This window comes from Danio aesculapii, chromosome 1 (assembly GCF_903798145.1).
Source record: "Danio aesculapii chromosome 1, fDanAes4.1, whole genome shotgun sequence".
Lineage (NCBI taxonomy): Eukaryota > Metazoa > Chordata > Actinopteri > Cypriniformes > Danionidae > Danio > Danio aesculapii.
The window spans coordinates 25,051,394-25,072,947 of NC_079435.1; the positions used below are offsets into that span (position 1 = coordinate 25,051,394).

A 21,554-nucleotide genomic window follows, 5' to 3' on the forward strand; every position below is an offset into this window, starting at 1 on the left:
TACAGGTGAATTGGGTAGGCTAAATTGTCCATAGTGTATGTGTGTGTGTGTGTATGGGTTTCCCAGTGATGGGTTGCAGCTGGAAGGGCATCCGCTGCGTAAAACATATGCTGGATAAGTTGGCGGTTAATTCCGCTGTGGCGACCGCGGATTAATAAAGGGACTAAGCCGAAAAGAAAATGAATGAATGAATATATTAACATTAAATTAATAAAATACAGCAACTGAGAAATAAATAACAGAAAAAAAGGAATAAAAATTGACATTTTTGCTAAAAATTATAATAATTACTAGAATAAAAAGTGTAGATTATGCAAAAAAGGCAAATTAGTTGGTTCGCCATTTCTAATGGTGTACAAATATTTTGCAGCCAGTATAGATGTCATTTTGCTCTCTCCAAGTATAATTTATTATCTCAGAGTTATTTATTAAATAATTAATCATTTAATGTTTCTTTCACGGCTGTGCGTGCGCAGTCAGCTGCGAAAAGGTAATGCAAAAACGCATACAAATAATGGCAACTTTAGAAAGCGAAAGCAAATTCCGTACATTTTAGGAGATTCAGAAACTACGGCCAGATGCATTTTGGCACAAAAGGCATGCCTCTGTGAGTCTGCAGAGCACGTGATGTGTAAGTGTTAACAGTTCTTGCGTACACAGAACCAGCAGTAGAAAGCGTGCAGAGCGAGAGAAGGTTTTTCACTGGTTAATCGATCGCGAATGTTTGGCTTTTTTTGGACTAATACAAAAAAGTGTAATAGGATGATAACATGAGTGTTATTCATGTGTCACTACCAAATATACTTGGGCAGCTGTTTATGTACCTGGGCAGCCAACCTAGGTAAAGTCTATGTGTGGGAAGCACTGGTATGGATGTTTCCAAGTGATGGGTTGCAGCTGGAAGGGCATCCGCTGCGCAAAACATATACTGGATAAGTTGGCGGTTCATTCCGCTGTGGCGACCCCTGATTAATAAGGGGACTAAGACGAAAAGAAAATGAATGAATTTTAATAAAGTTTAACAAACTTCTGTCCTGTTTCACTATAGTGTATTGGTTGTAGATTGGCTGCACAGTGGCTCAGTGGTTAGCACTAAATTGGCCCTACTGTATGAGTGTGTAGGGCTGGGCAATTAATCAAAAAGTAAACAAATCAGCATTCAGAACCTATAATCGATCCAGGTCTCTTTTTAAAAATTTATTTCCCTACAATGTGTGGAGTCACGTGACCCCACTTTGTTAAGGCTAATTTATACTTATATTATTCTGATATTATACTTCGGTCAAGTGCACAAGCATAGTCTGGCGTAGCCTTCATCACAATGACATGTAGCACAAGCTTTGTGATTGGTGGGTTAGCAACGGTGACTAGGGTGGGCGGCGAGAAGAGTCGCATTTTAGGCAGTGTTTTAATTTCAATTGTTCAGCATTAATGTTCAATAAATAATCATAGATAATAGATAGTGTGTGTTTCCTTCAATTATTTTAAAATCAAGTAATACTTCCTTGTAATGTGTGAGCATATTTACTATACAAAAGCTGTCAGTGAACTATGAGGGCAAAACATGAAATTAATAAATAAAATAATTGTTTATTAATCGTAATTAAGTTAAAATGTTCAATTAATTGAGATTTTGATTTTAGGCTAAATCGCCCAGCCTTAAGTGTGTGTGTGATTGAGAGAATGGGTTTCTCCCTGCATGGTGCTGGCTTGGGCATCCACTGCGTAAAACATATGCCAGAGTAGTTAGTGGTTCATTCTGCTGTGGCGACCCCTGATTAACCAGAGACCTCAGAAGGAAAATGAATGAAAAGTTGTAGAATTTTTTGAGGAAAATGATGAATTGAATCCATTTTGGAATAAGGATGTAACATAAACTGTGCAAAAACTGCACAGTTCTTAAATTCTTTCCATATGTACCGTACTGTTACATATCATTTAACTTCTCACATTCGACATTGCTGTCAACAAAAAGCATGCGCAGCAGAACATTGTTCTCAAAACCCTCACTTCTCTTTTTCTTGCCCCACAGCAGCGAACCAGAAGGAGGCCCTAAAGGGTCCATACTGTGTCAAGGAAGAGCCCCAGGCGGAGGAGCCCCTGAGCTCTCAGAGGGGACCCAGCTACAGCTTCTGCCAAGAAGGACCTCCAGGAGGCACCAAACCAAGAGAGGAGGGGAGCCCGATGTTGGGAAAGAGCAACCTTCTCAGCCAGGACATCAACGTCAAAGTGGCCTCTGAATTGCTTATGAAGCTCTCAGGTCAGCAGGTGTATTTTGGTGCAAGCACTCATATGCGTGTGTATTTTCAGGCGTGCTTTCTGAGTGCTTGAATGCTGTTGAGGAAACCCAAAGGCCAAAGGATTGAGTGAGTGGGTGCATGTGTGTGTGCGAGAGATGTGTGTGCTGTGCATTCTCTTTGGTGCAACACGTTGCTCATGTCAAATTTAGAATAACCTTATCTCGACAGTACAACTAAGGTTAGAGAATAATACAAGGATTGTATATTTACATCAAAAATAGGTCTATATATACGTTATGTAAAATTGTGCAAAACAATGTCAGGTCATCATAAACTCTAGCACTTGCTTATATTTACTTGTCTTTACATTTTGTTCTTTGTCTAGTCTTTCTTTCTTTCTTTCACTCCCTTTTACTTCTGCTCTTTTTCTCGCTCTGACCTGCTGCTGTCCATTCCGCTCACTCATATGTTCTGGGCAGGAGGAAGAGGGTCAATTCCTTTTCATGTTGCTCAGTCAATGTGCTTTTTATCCTGGGCAGTACTCTGCCAAAATAAACCCATTGATTGCTGTTTTGGGCCGCTGGTCCAATCTTTATTTGAACTCGACAATACAAGGGGCTTGAAAAAGTTCAGGACTAAAAAGGTATTCCGTGTCACATTCGCTCTGTGCACACAGTTTTAAAAGGATTTTAACCAGACTCACTTTTGGAGGCTAATTCATATTAGTGGATGAAATGCTTTACTATTAATAGGAAATAAGAGAGCGAATGTCATACAGTGTGCGTCACTAATTAATGGGTTAAAAATGGATTAGTGCGTAATGATTCTTTCTTTACTGAGTCTAAAAGTCAATTTTATCCCAAGACTTCCTTTGTAATATTTACATTTTGACAAAAAGCGTAGTTTACTCTATTTTTCACTCTTTGTACCATGAATAAATTACAAAAAAAAAAAAAAAGAAAAAAATATTCATTTAGGTGAATCCATGACCATTTTAAAAGATTCCTAAACCAAATTATGGTCACATCTTTTCTTTCCAGTTTGGGCATACTATTAAGCCGACTTTGTAGCTGCCCGTTGTCACTCTGGGTGGCAATCTGCTGCAAATGCAGGTCTGTGTAGGTCTATACAGCACGAATACAGCAGGCCTCTGAGCAAGCTGATAGAGGATCACGTGAGCTCACCTGGTGCTCCTATTGGCTGTCACTCAAAAAAGTCTTCATTTGCATAAAGTCAACTTTGCAACTTTGTCGCATCACTGAACACGCCCATTTGGTCGCCAACGGTCGTTGTCGTTTGCGTAGACGGAGGTTGCCGGAAGTCGCTCGCTCTCCATTGAAATGAATGGTCACTTGTGGCTTTGCCGTTGTGAGTCGCTTATAGTGTGAATGAGGCTTTAGGCCTGTCACGATATCTATTTTTTGTTGTACGATATATTGCACCAAAATATTATTGTCATTTTAAGATCGTTCTATGACTCTCATTATATAATGCAAGAATGACAATATAGTATCATCACAATGCATGTACACTTCTCTAAAGAACACATAATATTGCATTCTTAAGAATATTTAATTTCATTATAGTCATTTTAACATTCTAACATTTAGGTATTGGAATCAGAATGTGAAAATGCATATTCTAAATAAATAATAATAAATGTTAACAAAAAAGCGCAAGGTACAAAGTGACAGAGGCTGCGATATCTGCTGCCAGATAATTTTTTTTTTAAATCCCACATGAAAATATACTATAGTAATTTATGGTAAATATGTTTTTTAACCTTACTGACACTGACACCTCCAATTGAGATAGAGACAATCAGCTAAAATGTTGCTAGAGTTGGGGTTTATGTATAGGCAATATGTATTGCATCAACAAAAATGATTGAGGTTATGTCCATGTGTTGTTCGATAAGTCGATATATTGATTATTGTGACAGGCCTAGACACTATCTTTGTAAAATATTTATACAAATGTGTGCTTTGACTTGACCTTGTTCATTTGGATTGGACAATTGTTGTATGTGAGATATTAGTGGCTACTGGATAACCTTATTGCTTTGTCATCATTATATGAGAAGCAATGGGGATTTGATGCTAATAATTTCGTTACAATAATTCTCTTTGCCAAATTAAGCCATTTTGACTCCTTAATTCTTGTTGTATCGGGAACAAGAAACATGTCAGGCTACTCATTGCTTCCTGACAGATCATCAGTTCCATCTGCCATCTTTATTGATGTACATGCTGTCATCAAGAATTGTGAAACGTGGCTGAGTGTAAACCAGGGAGGCCCAAACTTTTTCGTATGACGGGCCAAAAACCAAACACCATTGATAGCCATGGGCCGAAGATAAATAGATCAAACTATTTTGAACCGTAATACCTAATGTGATAAAACTTTTTTAATTATCACCATTGCAATAAAAACATAAACAATCACATTTATAACACAGTGGAGTTATAAACGCTCAATACTCTAGTCAAGCAGAATCTCCCTTTACCCTGATTTGCTCATCAAAGTTCTCTATCCATTGGGTGACAGTGTGTATATTTTAAACTAAATGTGATTAATGGACAACATTTAAATTCAAGCGTTTAATTTCAGTTAGCTTTTTTTGTAGATTAACATTAAAACAAACAAATAAAAGGTTACATTAAATGTAAAATGACAATCTCTAAACCTTCCTCATCTCCATCATGAAATTTTTGAGATGCTAATGGTCTAGTCTGATTCAATGATTTATGCTAAGCTAAGCTAAATGTTCTCTCGCCAGACCCTGGTGATAGACCGAATAGATGACTATCTCTAAACCATCTCCATCATTCTCCCTCTTCTCAGATGGGATGGTTTGCCAAATCAAAGGTTACTATGGGCCAACTTTGTTTGGGCATCTCTGGTGTAAACAAACAAAGGGTACCAAAAAAGTTTGTACTGGCTGTTTTATTGTCACAAAACACTTGTTCCCATAGCTTCATTAACATCTCCATTGCATAATTCCACCGGACTTTATTTGTTTTGGAATTCTATATGTTTTGCAAATGCTTTTATTTAAAGCCACTGGCCTTGCATTGAAGACTTACCTTTCTTGCTTTCCTTATGAATCAAACCCACAATCTTTGAGTTGTTAGCCCTATGCTTGACTGCTTGAGCTACAGGAGAAGCAAACATTTTGTGTACAGAAGAATTTCAGTGCTCCTTTTTTAGCCAGTGTCTATGATGTGGAAAAAACCTGATCGATTCTTGCACATAAGTCCCCATGGACCCCTTTAACAAGAGTGTTATGACACATTTAACAGTAGCCAACATCTTAAATCCTTGATGGTTTTTAATATTTTGATGTTTTTAAAACGTACAAACATTTATATGTATGTGCTGTATTTTATCATCTTTGCATCCAATTACAAAAAGCTACACTATCTGACAAAAGTCTTGTCATCGATCCCAGTTGTAAGAGCAGCAGATAATAACTTAATTTCTAGTTGATCATTTGGAAAAGTGGCAGAAGGTAGATTTTTCAGATGAATCATTTGTTGAACTGCATCCCAATCATCACAAATATTGAGAAAGACCTATTGGAACCCGCATGGACCCATAGAAATCAGTCAAGTTTGGTGAAGGAATGATCATAGTTTGGGGTTACATTCAGTATGAGGGCGTGCAAGAGATGTGCAGAGTGAATGGCAGCATCAACAGCCAGTGGTATCAAGACATTTGTGCTGCCCATAACATTACAATTCACAGGAAAGGGCAAATTCTTCAGCTGGATAGCGCTCCTTTTCGTACTTCAGCCTCCACATCAAAGTTCATGCAAACAAAAAAGGCCAAGGTGCTCCAGGATTGGCCAGCCCAGTCACCAGACATAAACATTATTGAGCATGTCTGGGTTAAGATGAAGGAGTAGGCATTGAAGATGAATCCAAAGAATCTTGATGAACTCTGGGAGTCCTGCAAGAATGCTTCCTTTGCCATTCCAGATGACTTAATAATTAATAAGTTATTTGAGTTATTGCTATGGATACACAATATTAATTCTTTTTCAACTGCACCATGACTTTATATTCCACACTGGACACTATTTCTGTTAATTGACAAGACTTTTGTCTAAGCAATGTCAGACCTTACTGTCCTAAATAAATAATAAAAAGAGGCCTCATCATATTTTGGTAAAATAAGCGTAATCTAGAGGCTTTTGTCTTTCATTTAAGCCACTTTTGATAGCAAATAATCAACTAGAAGTGAAGTTATTATTTGTTGTTCTTAAAGACTTTTTGCAGGTCTTGCTTATATAAGGCATTTGCAATGCAGAGTGTATGGAGGCAGGACAATAAATTTGATGTTGTTCTCTCTTCTGGCTGCTTTTATCAGTCTCACACAATATTTTTTTCTGGAAGTTTTGATAACACCACCGTGGAGTTTTTCTTTTATTATTTCAGTAAATGGGATTGTAAAAAAAAAATATTTGTTGTACTCTCCCATTTACTGCACTCTAAATTTACTTAACTATGATAAGTTCTGCTACTGAGAAACCCTTAAATGTGAAAAGGGTCCATGATCATTTATGAATGACTGAGATTCTCTATATGAAATAGATCACTGCAAATTTAGACAAATGTAAATAATCACATTAATACATTTCCTTTTTTTTGGAGCAACACTTCAGTTCTTTATATAGCAGGTTTTCAGAATTAATAATTGGGAGATCAGAAGGTGGGATTTTAGATGTGCTCGCAGGGTATTAAAAAAGGTTGAGGTAAAGAGAGACAAACAGAAAATGAGTGAGAAAAGCTCTTGCCAGGAGAGAGAGAGAGAGAGAGAGAGAGAGAGAGAGATCAAGAGTAGTCCAGAGTATGATAGGGAGTGATTCACTCTAAAGCAGTATATTTGACGGGCACCACACACCAGCTGCTGCTGCTGCCTCCCCATGATGCCTTACACTTCAGCGTGACTCAGCCGCGCCAAGAGAGAGCTGCTTTTAACACGTGTGCATCCTGACTGCACAGCCCCAGGTCATGTTTCCCAAGAGAGTGAGGAAAAGTATGCACGTGAACTAGAGAACCAAGTGTTTCCGTATACGAGTAATGAAAGCAGTAAGACATGAGAAAATGGGAGATCGCTTTTTTTTTTGCATTATGTATGTGCGTAAAGCTCAATGAGAGGTCTCCGTGACTTTCCACATCAGAACTCGCCATGTGCTACTATGAGCGAGAGCCTCTATTCCCGCTCACCCCACCTCCAGGATGTGTTTCCTCAGTCTTTCTCTCTCTCCGTCTCCAGAGGCTAGGAACAGGGACCAATTAGCCTGTTTGTTGTCAGACTGAAGCCATTTTACACGACATGGCCTCACAGATCCGTCTCAGCGCAGCCACAGCGGCGTGCAGACATGCAACCAAGTGGATCTAAAGAGCCGCGCTCTGCTGCTGCAGGCTGGGGATCAATGCCATGGAAACAATGACATCGTCTGTGGTCTTGTGTGTGTGTGTGTGTGTGTGTGTGTGATGCAGTGGTGCAGTCTTGAGAGGTCATTGGGGGAAGGTCGTCTGCGTCTGGCTCATAAGCACATTGCCCTGCTGACCGAAGATGTCTCGGCAACCCCACGCAATCGCCATCTAGATTGGTTTCACGTGAAATGTAATCAGGGTTGTGTACTATAGTGGTTGTTTATTTATTTTTTGCTTGGTACTATCGTGCGAATGTCGGCACACCACAAACGCAACTCATTGCAATCGGTATGTGTTTAAACTTGACATTCTGGCCATTGGGTTGTTTTCAGAAACAACAGGCGGCATTTGAGAACATCATCACAGCGATAAGAAGGCATACTTTACATTTAGCTTTTCAGGTAGGATATTAAAAGGAAAGGTTCCGACTAGGGCTGGGCGATATGGCAAAAAAAAAAAATCTAGGTTTTTTCATAAAGTTTGACCGATTCACGATTTCGATTTCGATTTTTTTTATTGTGTAACTAGTCAACTTAAAACATTACAACAACATGACTGAAGTAACATTCTCTTTATAAGTAACTTGAAAAACCATCTGGTTAAGGAACATTGTATTTTTAATGGCCATGCCATACATAAATTGGTCAACAAGGTGTAAATAAATGTAAAACAAATTCACAAGTTAAATATCGTTGCAGAAGATTTGAATGAAATAAAGTAAATATTGTGCAATTTGAATTAAACATTAAATACTTCTGAATATATAGTAAGAAAATAACCATTTTAACCAATGTAAACATTACATCAGTCAACTCAAAAAGTTAAGCAAATTTAAAACAGTTAAAAAAAAAAAAACTTTGTAGACCATCATGCAAACAAAGCATGTTGTTGATAAGTCACATGTAGCTGTTCTTTACAGGTTTCTTGAGAGGAAGACTAGTCTGTCTACTGTTTCAGGCTTTAGAGATGCTCTGTGACAGGTTATAATGTTCCCACCTGCACTGAACACCCTCTCAGAAGGGGCACTGGTTGCAGGAATACAAAGGTATTTTTTTGCAAGTTTGCTGAGCCTGGGAAAGATTGTCTCATTAGCCTTCCACCAGTGAAGTGGGTCTGTGTCTGAATCTACATCAGGAGACATCAAATAGGCTGTCAGCTCGGCTTTGACTTTGTCTTCTTCTGATTGAATGACAGGTTGTGATACTGGTGCCGTTTTCTTAAAAAAGCTTGCCAAGGTTTTCTTCCTCTTAGCCCCAGCTTCTGTTCTCTGTTCTTCCTGCTCCATGTCCTGAGTTATCTGAACTGTTGTCTCAAGATTTTTGTCTGGCAACAAAGATGTCAGCTCTTTAACAACTTTTTGCTTGATTCCCTCCAATCCATCAGAGAAGCTATGTTGAGGAGTTCATCTGTGACAGGGTCGCTGTATTTGCAGTTGAGGTACTGTAGTATTGTGCTTTTGATGCATTTTGTTAAATCTGTGTCATCGTCTCGTGCTCGTAGAATGCTACTGTTAAAGAGATGGAGCACTGGTTTGAGGTACGAGACACTGACATATGTTTCACCTGACAATGCATCAGTGAACTCTTGCAGAGGGCTTACAGCTTTATTTATGGATTCCATGACATCGATGTCTTGCCACGTTGGAACAAGCTGCCGAGTTTTTTTATCAGAGCCAAGAACCCGAGCTATGGCTTTCTCCTGTTCTAAAACCCTCTCAATCATCTTTTGTCTTGAACCCCACCTGGTGGGGGTCTCCGTAATGAGTTGATGAGAAGGTAGGCCGAGCTCAGCCTGTGCAGATGCAAGATCTCTTCTCTTTTTCCAGCTGAAGGAAAACACACTTACAACCTTCTTGCACACTCCAACTGCACGGTCAACTCTGTGGTCTTTCACACCATGTTCTGTTAAAACGAAGAAAAAAAAAAAAAAGAAAAAAAAAAAAGATTTTAATTGAAATAGCAGTTCATTGTACTTTGACAGAAATGATGTAAAGAGCTTCCTCCTTCATAACTTTAGAACATGAATGTATAACCAACAAACTCATATTAAGTGATTGGCACCATTATTACAAAAGCAAAACAATCATCATAATTTCATCATCATAAATTCAGCTATTAATTAAATAACATCTGAATAACTGCGACTGTTTTATTTATATATATATATATATATATATATATATATATATATATATATATACGAATAACGATTTTAATGCTTGAATCATTAATCATACTTACCAATGGCATTGTGAAGACGATGTCCAAAGCACTGAAGATGGGTCCAGTCGTTTACCTTCATTGCTTTGATCATGTTCGTTCCACTGTCAGTGGTCACGCACACCTGTCGATCCTCCATAAGCTTCCAAGACGCCAACGCATCTTTAAGTCCATGACCAATTATTTCCCCAGTATGATCGTCAGGAAAATAACATGTTTGAAGGCAAAAACTTCGCAGTTTCCATTCTGCGTCAACATAATGGGCTGTAAGGCTCATGTAAGGCTGAAGAGTACGACTACTCCACAGGTCAGTCGTCGTAGAAAAAAAAGATGCCTTTTCAAGCTGCTCCGCTACTTTTTCACGTGTTTCAGTGTACATTCGGGGAATAGCTACGTCTTTGAAATATTTGCGGCTCGGCAACTTGTATCTTGGATCAGCAGTGTGTAGCATTTTTATGAATCCTGGCTTTTCGATGGTGTATATGGGAACCATGTCCTTAGCAATATGAAACGCCACAGCATCTGTAATTTCTTTCCATCGGGGCGCCTTTTTGTCGTATGGAACGGAATTGGAAAATGATACCGCTAATGACATCTGGCGTTTTGCAATTTTAGGTGGATCTTTAGCACTTGGACCTAGCTTGTTTTCATCTCTTAACTTTGAGCATTCTTCCCATTCAGCTTGGTGCCTTTGACGCAAATGTTGGAATAAATTAGTGGTGCTGCCACTGCCGGTTGCAACTGACTTTCTGCATATTTTACATTTGACAAATGTTTGTTCGACGTCTGACCTCTCAAATCCGAACCATTTCCAAACTACAGAGGAAACGTTACTACCTTTCTTTGGCACAAGGTCATCCTGAGGTGAAGAGCCGTCCATCTCCATTACATTCTCTGTTACATTCTTTCATAGAGCACCGTACTCTTACAAGTGAGCGGCTAATTAGGCGCGCCATCATGTGGTCGGACAATATTGCCTCTTATAATGTACCTAATAGTTTTATTTTAAAAAAATCGCGATACCTCGATTTAATAAAAAATTAAATCGTCATCAAACGTAAATTCGAATTAATCGGAAAAATCGAAAAAATCGCCCAGCCCTAGTTCCGACCTATGGGTCACTTTCACGAAATGACCAAAGTGAACGTTTTGTAAAGTAATACACTTACCATCAAGAAAATATTGTAGAATTGATAATGAGATTCTTGTAGTTGGTAGAGCATTGCTTCATAGTAGCTCACCAATAATTAGGCCCAATCCCAATTCTATTTTTGTACCCCTACCCCTTCCCCTTGGCCCTTGAAACAGAGTGTGAATGGGGAAAAGGTTAAAAATTTACCCCTTAAGAAATGGGATAGCAACTGCATACGTCATAATATGTCATCACGATGTCTCGCTTCATATGAGATCAACGATCTTGACTGCTGTAGATATTCCAGGTTGCATTATTATTATTTGTTTTTATTGATCTTCAGGAAATCACTGAAAGCAACGATAGCATGTTATCATAATGATATAATTTGGCATTAAGCTCGTAACTACTGTGCATTTACACCGTGGCCATCTATTTAAACACACGAAAATAATATTAACATTACACCAGACACTGTAAAAAGGTCATTACCAGCCACTAGACTTTTTCTGACAGGGTATTCGAGTGTCATTGAGTAACAAATGTGAAATTGTGTTGTGGTACTGCTGCACAGGAGTTATTATTAGGGATTATAGATAAAATTAGCGATATTTAGTTGTTTTTATTTCAGCATTTTTATTTTATTTGTTTTAAAAATTTGTAATAATGACAAAAAATTATTTGTGCTTCTCCTGACTTCCGTGTGCAGTCATGCTGCCGTTGTAGATCTGGGAACTGCGTACCACGTAATTTCAAGTGTGCTCCTGAAAAGCCTGTTTCAAGGCCTATCTAGCCCTTCCCTTTAGCCCTGCGCCTTCAAGCTGAAGAGAATTGGTACACCCCAACCCCTTCATGTGAACGCGCCAAACAAGGTGTAGAAGTAGGAGGAAGGGCTAAAGGGTAGAGTTGGGATTGGGCCTTAGTTTAATCCCAGGGAACAGGTGTACAGATAAATTATTTTTTGACAATGAACTTTAAATCATGTTCAATAGCCTCTGTCAAATGCACCAATGTCACGTTTGTGAACTGGAAATAGAAAAAAAGCAGTAGTTAAGGGACTGTCTAAAAACTCCACATATTGGACTTAAACAAATCTGCATTTTGATTTGTAAAGCCCATCATACGTAATTTCATGACACCTGTTACACATTATCTTAATGCCTGCCAGCTATTTTTTTTAATGTAATTTTAGGTCATAATAAGCTGCCTTTATGGTCAATCTTTATTTTTTATTTTTTGAATTTTCAAAGGTTTAGTGGTTGCAGTTTATTTGAAGCCACAATTTACATAAAGTGTGTGCAGAGTTGGATGTAACGCATTCCACAGTGGCATAATACTGTATTATAATTACATTTTTGGGGAATGCCGTAATGTAACAAAATACATTTTAAAATTGTGTAATTTGATTACAGTTACTAAAGTCAATATAACTGCGCTACTTACATTCCAAATATAGTTTATAGAAGAAAAAATGCTTCTTTTAAAGAACGTTTTCAGCTGCAACGTCAGGTAATAAGCATGCACTTTTAAACTGCTGGAGAACGTGATCTGAAATATCTGCTGACAAGAGTGTTTGCTTCTTCAAGTGAAAATACAGACATTACTTTGACTTCATTGAGTGTAAAAACCAAAATTTTGCTGTCAAATGCAGTCTTATGTCCAGTTTCTAAACTTTCGACTGCCTTTAACTCGACCAGCAACTTGTTAAAAGCACTTGAACAGAAAATGTTCTACGACAACAGAAAGCATTCTACATGACAAGTCACATGACAAGAACCAGCTGGTCAGCTTCATACTTTGTATGGAATATACACATTTTAGTAGACTAATAACCTCAGACTAGAGCTGCACGATTCTGGCTAAAATGAGAATCGCAATTTTTTTGCTTAAAATAAAGATTACGATTTTCTCACGATTCTGTAGATGTAAAATAAAGCTTAATATGAGTCGGCAATTATTATTGTTTTTACTCAAACATAAGGTAAAACAACAACAATAATAATATTATGTGTAGGTCTACTGGTTTCTATAAATAATTCTATTCTACTTATAATAATTCTGATGTTGAATTATGTTTGAGATATAGGCCTATGCTTGCAATCTATCATTGACAACATTATTTGACCATTTAAATCTCTGGTAAAATCAACATTATATAGGCTAGAGTAGTTATACTGACACTGTAAACATTTATTTTCATGCACAACTGTGTGTTCGCTATGAAAGAAAAATCATATCAAATGCTTGTCGCAATCAAAACTCTAAAATGCGATATGATCATTTAAATGATGTGCGGTTTCATTTTCACTGCTAAGTGCTGTTCATACTTCGCGCGGAGCTCTCAAACGATCACTCTGTGCCACAAACTTACACTTTACAACTTTACAAACTTTACAACTTTATTACCTGTTACTCACAGCCTATGCAGGTTCTGTTCACTAAAGTAGACGCGCCCATGTCTATCATTAAGTAGGTTGCGCGCCCGCCCTCTCTGTGATAACAGCTCACGGTCAGCAGCTCACGTCACGTGTGATTTCCCGGCCGCGAATACAGCATTATATGAAGACAAAAATGAAATTTTTAGGTGAATTATACCTTATAAATACAGTATGTGACTCTTTCAACATCATTTGGAGGTGTCCATGTCACTGAGCAATGTATGTGAAACAATGAAAAGACTTGTGCAGCTGCCTTTGCTTCTCTCCTGAACTTGAAAATATGATTGGCAGAATCGTAGAAATGCTGGATTAAGATCGTCTAGGGCAGACATGGGCAAACTTGATCCTCGAGGGCCGGTGTCCCTGCAGAGTTTTGCTCCAACACTAATCAAACACACCTGAACACCCTAATTAGTGTCTTTAAGATCACTAGAAAGCTACAAGCAGGTGTGTTTGATTAGGGTTGGAGCAAAACTATGCAGGGACACCGGCCCTCCAGGATCGAGTTTGCCCATCCCTGGTCTAGGGGGTCGAATCGAGATCACGATTGTTTTTCGATGAATTGTGCAGCTCTACCTCAGACACACACAGAACACCCAAACACTGCAGTGCTTTTGCATACTATGGATGTCAATGGTTGCAGGTTTCCATCCAGTTTTCTTCTGAATGTCTTTTGTGTTTAAAAAAAGACAAACAGGTTTGCAACAAGTGAATGATGAAAGAATTTTAGGTTTCTGCTGTGATCAACCCATTATAATGTTTTTCAGTGAATATTAAATTACGAAAAAGAGCTGCGGTTTATTTTGTATTTTTATAGCTATATTTTATGTTTTAAAAGTAACTTTTGAGTACTTTTTACATGAAGTAATTCGTAAGACTACAATCAGATTACAATTTTCCAGTAACAGTCAGTAATTAGTAATCTATTACTTTTTTAAAGTAACTTACCCAACTCCGATTTTGTGCCACTGCTTCACACAAGCACTTAAGGTTAGCAGTTTGATGCAATTGTTTTACGTCCTGTTTACATTTTCCTTTTAAATCATATAGGTTTTGATACATTTATGCCTCGCATCCACATTACTCTTGCATCTTTAAACTGTAAAAACATAGCATAACATAGACTCCATTTTAGTTTGGAAACACCGGTGCTGCAGATGGACTGAAAAAACTGAGGTACAGGTATAAACAATTGATCTCAGACTGATCTTCTAGATTATTGAGTATCGTTTTCTGATTCATCAAGCGCCACTCATATGAACGTTACCATAACCAGTAGACAAAGTAGCAAAATATGTGCATGCCCAGTGAGCTTGAAAGTTTATGTATTGATTTTGTTGTATGCTGTATTGCAAAGATGGGGATTATTTTTCTGAAGCGCAGTAAAAATGGCAATATGGACAATAAGTGTCTTCATTCTAAAATGTTGTTTTAAAACAAAAACACCAAGAGCTGTGGCCAACGTTTAATAGGAAATCTTATAAATGTCAAATTAAATTGAAATGCATATTAAGCAGTAAACTATACTGATATTAACAACAGTATAATATAAACTATAATGTGAACATCTAATGAATCAAAATATTTTAAAAGTCCACTAGAACTACCAATATACTCTCTAAAAGAAACTGCTAGAGCTAACAAATACGATTTTAAGATGATTAATTAATTACTAATTGATGTTCAATATAAACGTACTCTATATCTGCCAAAATGGCATGGTTATTACAGGTACTAAACTGTTCATGGGTTATGTTTGTACAGGTGGTGATTTGTGAATTTAAATGCCTTCTGTGGTGTTAGTTCACGATATGTTCATGACACAATGTTTCTCTTATTTACAAAAGAAATTTATCTCATCGCTCTTTAATACACACCTTCTCTGAACTAGTGTTGCGTTAAGCCCAAAGTTTACTTTGGTTTGTATTTCGAAAGTCGACCAAACACATACTCCCTTTGATAACGTGTGAAAACAGGCACTCGACACATTTTTCTTTTTTGTCCAGTGTTCTCCAGTATTTTTTTTGCTGTTGGTTTTCGTCTTCGTCCTTTTATTTTTCAACTGTGAAACATTGCATGACCTGCATGCACTTTTGTGTTCCCTTGGCTGAACGAAGATGATTGGCTTGCTGAATTTGTCCCACAGACTGCCAGTTGAATAGCTGTGAACTAGATGTAGTATTTTTATTTCAAATAGCATTTAAACATTCATTAATTGTTACTCTTACTTATTCACATGTATCTGCATTGTCTGCAGAGTCAATAATCAAGAAGAAATAAAAATAAAATGCTTAGTTGTGGTGCCCTGCACATAGTTGCCATAAGTTAAATGTAAACTCTCATCTTTATTATTATTATAATTTTTTTATCATTAAAGGTGCTGTATGAAAGTTTTTGACTCTTCTAAAGCATAAAATTTATATGTTTGAAGATATTTACTAAACATGCTAGGTGAACATTCCTGTTTATCTGAAAAACAATGCAGAAAAAAATCATACATTCTGCTTTGAATGGGCCATAATGTACCAGAACGTCTGTCTTTGTTTTGGTCCCTTTAACCTGCCCAGTGCCAGTTAAGTCAATTATATTTCAGCACCCCAGTTTACCTTGGTGAAAAACACTTCATTTCACTTCACTTCACTTACATTCATTCAGTCAGAAAGGCTCATAAAGTATATGTCCGCAACGGAAATGCGAACTCCCGTGGACAGTAGCAAACTCCAAAATGAGATGCAGATTTAGAGTTCCACATGAGGTTATTAATTAGCAGATAATATATATATTACAATGTAAACATCAGGTGAGCAGGTTACATTGCAACCCTGTGTCCTACAACAAGCTACATGACGAGATACGCATTTGGCTGTTTGCACCAGACACAACACGACAGAAATGAAATGCAGCCATTCAGAAGAACGCAATAGTGCACTTACTGTACTCCAATGAAATGGCAAGGTTTATAATCTAATTAATACATATTGAACCTCTTTAACATTAAATGTAGATGAATCACTGATATGTGGGTGAGGTGTTCTGATACTGCTTTCAATAGAATGGCAATAAATGTCATGTCAAATTTCATTCAAATTCACATTATTAGCATTTAACACTGAATAATGCACATGAGGTGTACCTGAGGTCTATTATATTAGGCCTATTATAGGGGGCTGTAGACTAAATTATCATAAACTGTACACTAAATTATCGCCTCAGTCCTCTTTAAATTTGATATAAAAACAGCGGCAGAATTTGGCTCCTCCCCATATTTCGTTTTCCATTTGATCAGCAAACCACAGCTGTGCAGAGTGAGAGAGAACAAGGTGTGTGTTTATTGATAACTTATTATAATATCTGCTTATTTGCTATAGAGACACTTGTATCACTTATGCCAATGTCACAGAGGAGCAATCGGGTTTCCCATGTACTGTGTCCTCAGTGCTCACCTCCTCCAGTGAAAATGTAACTCTTAACGAGCATTTGGCTATTTTTATTTCAAAATGAACTACAAATATAAAACACATCACAGTGTATGTGGCATTAACTAGTCTATACCATACAGTCATGCACAGAAAAGATTAAACACAGTGACAGAAGCATTTAATGAATGTACTTGTTTTAACTGTCAGGGTCACTGACAGAGATAGAATAGAAACATCATATGTTGTCTTGTATTAAAAAAATATATTTATTATTATGATTTAGATTGTTAAATCTGTGAATTAGCCTGTAGGTTTAAAAAAATATTTATATTTATGCCATTTAATTAGAGAAGTTGCAGTTTTATTTATTTAATACATGGAAACATTTAATTAATAATATTTATTAAATTTAATATTTATTTAATACATTGTACTACAGTAAACAGGCATGTCGAGCCTAATTGGCTTATTCAGAACTCAAATTGCCATGCCTGTCTATACAGTAGAGTGCTAGTTTAGCATACAACCTTACCATATTAGTCAAACATTTTTAAATGTATTACTATTAAATTATTACTTATAAATGTAATATTAGGCTTTTATTTATATAATTTAATTAATCAAATTTATTTATTTATTATGTTTTTTTTTTTACCTCATAAGGAGCTGAGCCCCCCTAAAATGAATATCCTAAAATTGCCCCTGCCTGAGGTGATCATTGTCAGTTTTCTGTTGCTCAGCTGTGAGAAATAGAAGCCATTTGTAAAATATAAATTTCAGGTGTTGGTTAGGATTTAAACTCTTTTTTTATATGGAAAATATTCTTATAATTGCATGCCGTTGCTTTTATTTAGAACACGACTTAAATCAGCCTTTAGGCTCAATAGTGAGGCAAACTCCTGTTGGTGTCGTCAATCTGGCAACCTGCGCTTGCGTGTTTTGAATCAGAAGTGCATTACCTAGTTCAACCACTGGGTGTCAAGCGTACACACTTTAAAGATAAATTACTTTACTAAATCATTTGTGATGGACAAAGTTTTGCTATAGCTAACCACTCTGCAGTCTGTCAAAACATAATGCCTGCTTACTAGCCTAGTTGTTTAGCTTAGTTGGTACCCAACCTAAATTCTCAATTCAATGCTTTTATACATATACATTTTAATTTGTTAAGGCATTCAAAATGGCTGTCCAGTGGAATCTTATGTATATTCAACCCAGCAGGCAGACCCAATCAAAGGCACTTTAAGGCAAGCCTTCAAGGTCAGCAAAAAAAAAAAAGATTTTATTGCAGTAAGCTGCAGGGTATGTAATGAGTGTTTTATTCTTGAATGGACATCAAGGATAATTACACTGAAATCAGGGGAAAACATATCATTTAATAAATTAACAACCTATTGGCTAATTGTCAATATCTCTGCCATTAAACATTCATTTTGGATTCGTTATTTTTGAAGGGGAAATTCTTTTTGTGAGATTATTGGGGAGAGCAAATGTTTTATTAGATTAAACTGACAAATTTTGACATTGAGATCATGGTATATATAGAGTTTACAAACAGTGATTGACTGTTTCAGAAATCTGTTGATATCTGTTGGTTATGAAGGCACGCGTGATTCAACATGACCCTAACACTGTCTCAAATAGTAGAGCAACAGAGGTTAGTGTCTTCCATTATTAACACCTTGAACTACAAGTTCATGGCACATATGCCCAAATTGCTCCAAGGGCGATGTCCATGTGACATGTTCACGGAAGCATTGTGTGAAAGTTCAGGAAATATAATGAGCCTGACCTTTGGCCCTAGTTTGCTTGTAGCAATTAACAAAAACGAGAAAAAAAGCTCATATCAATTTGGTTGCAAGCACTGATGAGGCATCATTAAGAATTTTACTTGGTTTCATAGTGTAGATATCTGCTTTCTTGTATTGAGGTGTTGCATCACATGCTTTAAAGTAGGTCAGCTCCCCCACCCATCCACCCCCCCATCAAACCAGTTAACAATGTGTCGACTTCCCCCACATCTGTTTGATGGTAGCTGTTTGCATCCTGGGGCTAATTACCACTGCCGTGTTAGTCCCTCCGCACTGATGGTTCCTGGGTTTCAACAGATGGACCCTGATGTGGCGATGCACCGGGGGGCACACAGAGCCTAAGAGAGGACTGCCATCCTCTCATCCTCCACGGCACAACCTGTGTTTGTCCCTACGGATAGGGATACATCCAATTGCAGCTTTTTCTCAGGGGGATTGTTTCTTGACCTGGTCATCTCTTCCTCTTCTCTGCCAGGATCTCGGCCTTTGTTATTATACCCAAAGCCAATTAGAGGGATCATCTCGGCAGTAAGACAACATGAGCCATGCCAGCCAAAGATACAGCAGTACACTGCTGAATGGTCATGAACTCACAGATCACACCTCAAAATCATACTCCATTAAGCAGGAATTAATTTGTAATTTACAACTTATTTAAACAGTGTTTTGGACAGTGGATGGCCTTAAGTGCCCTTCTGAGTGGTAAAGAACAGCATCCTAATGTGTCTTTTGCAAATGGATGTGTAAGAAAAAGCCTAATTCACAATAATTCACTAGGATTTTATTCAAAATAAAACAAACCTGCTTCAATGTATTGGCTTATTAACAAGGACTTCAAGAACTGTGGTGTTCGCTAAACTCCATACTGTATGAGTAGTGCTATTGTAGTGTAGTAGTGTGAGTTTTATGAATGAAACCTGGGCAAACTATTTTCACCATGTTATTACTGTCTTTGCCAAGTGACCTACAAGTGTCTGTGAAACTCCTAGCTAATGGTCGGGCTGTTGATGAGTCTAGAACTACCATCTAGACCAGGGGTGGGCAAACTCGGTCCTGGAGGGCCGGTGTCCTGCATAGTTTAGCTTCAACTCTGATCAAACACACCTAAACATGCTAATCAGTGTCTCCAAGATCACTAATAAGCAGGTGTGTTTGATCAGAGTTGGAGCTAAACTGTGCAGGACACCGGCCCTCCAGGACCGAGTTTGCCCACCCCTGATCTAGACTGTTGATAAGTCTAGAACTGCCAAGGTGGTTATTTTGTTTTTTTGTGGAATAATTTTTTTTGGAAACAGAAACCGTATGACTTAAATACACTGACTTGTAATTTATTCCAGCATTGCTACTTTATGAAAATGACACAACACAGAAGAGTTCTGTGTATTTCTAACTTGAATTGCCATAATGGTCAGATTGACCGCACACGTAATTTGGCATGTTACTTCAGCGGAGGATATTTTTTCATCCATGTTCATAAAGGTTTTTAAAGTGCATTTAAATGCATTTCTGTGGTGTTTTTATTAATTATTATTTCCTATGGGGCGACATAGTGGCTCAGTTGTTGGCACTATCGCCTCACAGCAAGACGATTGCTGGTTTGAGTTCCGGCGAGGCCAGTTGGCATTTCTGTGTGGAGTTTGCATGTTCTTCCCGTGTTCTCCGGGTGCTCCGATTTCCGCCACAGTCCAAAAACATGCGGTATAAACGAATTGGATTAACTAATTTGGCCTGAGTGTACGTGAGCATGTGTGAATGTATGGGTGTTTCCCAGCACTGGCTTGAGGCTGGAAGGGCATCCGCTGCGTAAAGGCTTATTTATACTTCTGCATCAAGCGCACACATATGGTCCGGCGCAACCTTCGCACTGTCGCATAGCCCTCGGCTGCCGCCGACGCGCACCTCTCAAAAAATATAACTACACGTCGCAACTACATGTAGCGCAAGCTGTGTGATTGGTCGGCTTGGTAGCTGTGACCAGTGTGGGCAGGACCGAGAGCCGTGCGACCCCATTGGAGTGAGTGTTTACAAGTCTGGAGTCCTGTGAAGGAGCTGTAGATGGAAACTATCTTATGATTAATGTTGTTGCATGTCCCCCGGTTACCGCCTCTGAATGAATGAGTTTTAGCTACTTGTACATTAAGGTAGCGTTCAGGAAAACAAAACACCTGTGAAGAAACTTGACACAGAGGAACATAAAACCTACTGCCAGGTTTTTTGGCACACAGAAGTATAAATGCACGACTATGCGCAAGACAATCACTTGACGCAGAAGTATAAACCAGCCTTAAGACAAACAGTATGCCAGAATAGTTGGCGGTTCATTCCACTGTGACGGCCCCTGACAAATAAGAGACTTAGCCAAAGGAAAATGCTTGAATTAATTATTATCCTATGTATTGTTTTTATTTTACAAAGGATCTAGTAGTGGTATATTGATCTGTTTTGAATTTGAACCTGTAATTAGCTCAATGAGTTGCTATTATAGCTATTTTATCCTTACATATCCTAACATAGATCCATTTAACCATGGATTTTGATTCCAGTGGAGGCTGAATATCCTATTGAAAAAATATTAACATTTTCAAAAATAACAAAGTTTTTTTTGTTGACATTTAGACTTTTAAAAGCATTATTTTCACTGCAATTAAAAACTACACTCTCATCTGCCGGACATAAAGCACACATCTTACACAGTTAAATATTACAGAAAAGGTCAGACATATTAATAACAGACATTCAAAGCTTCATTTTAAAACCTCAACAGAAGCTTTAAATGTAAATATGTTATCTGACAAAAATCTAACTAGTGTAAGTCTAAAAATTCTTGTATGAACGGTCAGAATGACCGCAA

The 21,554-nt window shown here is 37.7% G+C and overlaps 1 protein-coding gene across 5 annotated transcripts in view; it reads left to right on the plus strand.

Moving 5' to 3' along the window:
* Nucleotides 1-21,554, plus strand: part of znf827 (zinc finger protein 827) — a 140,925-nt gene that overhangs the window by 70,347 nt on the left and 49,024 nt on the right. For all 5 annotated transcript variants that reach the window (XM_056457800.1, XM_056457792.1, XM_056457766.1 and 2 more), the window contains exon 5: nt 2,033-2,260. In XM_056457800.1, coding sequence (XP_056313775.1) covers nt 2,033-2,260 — 228 coding nt within the window. The remainder of the gene's footprint in view (nt 1-2,032; nt 2,261-21,554) is intronic.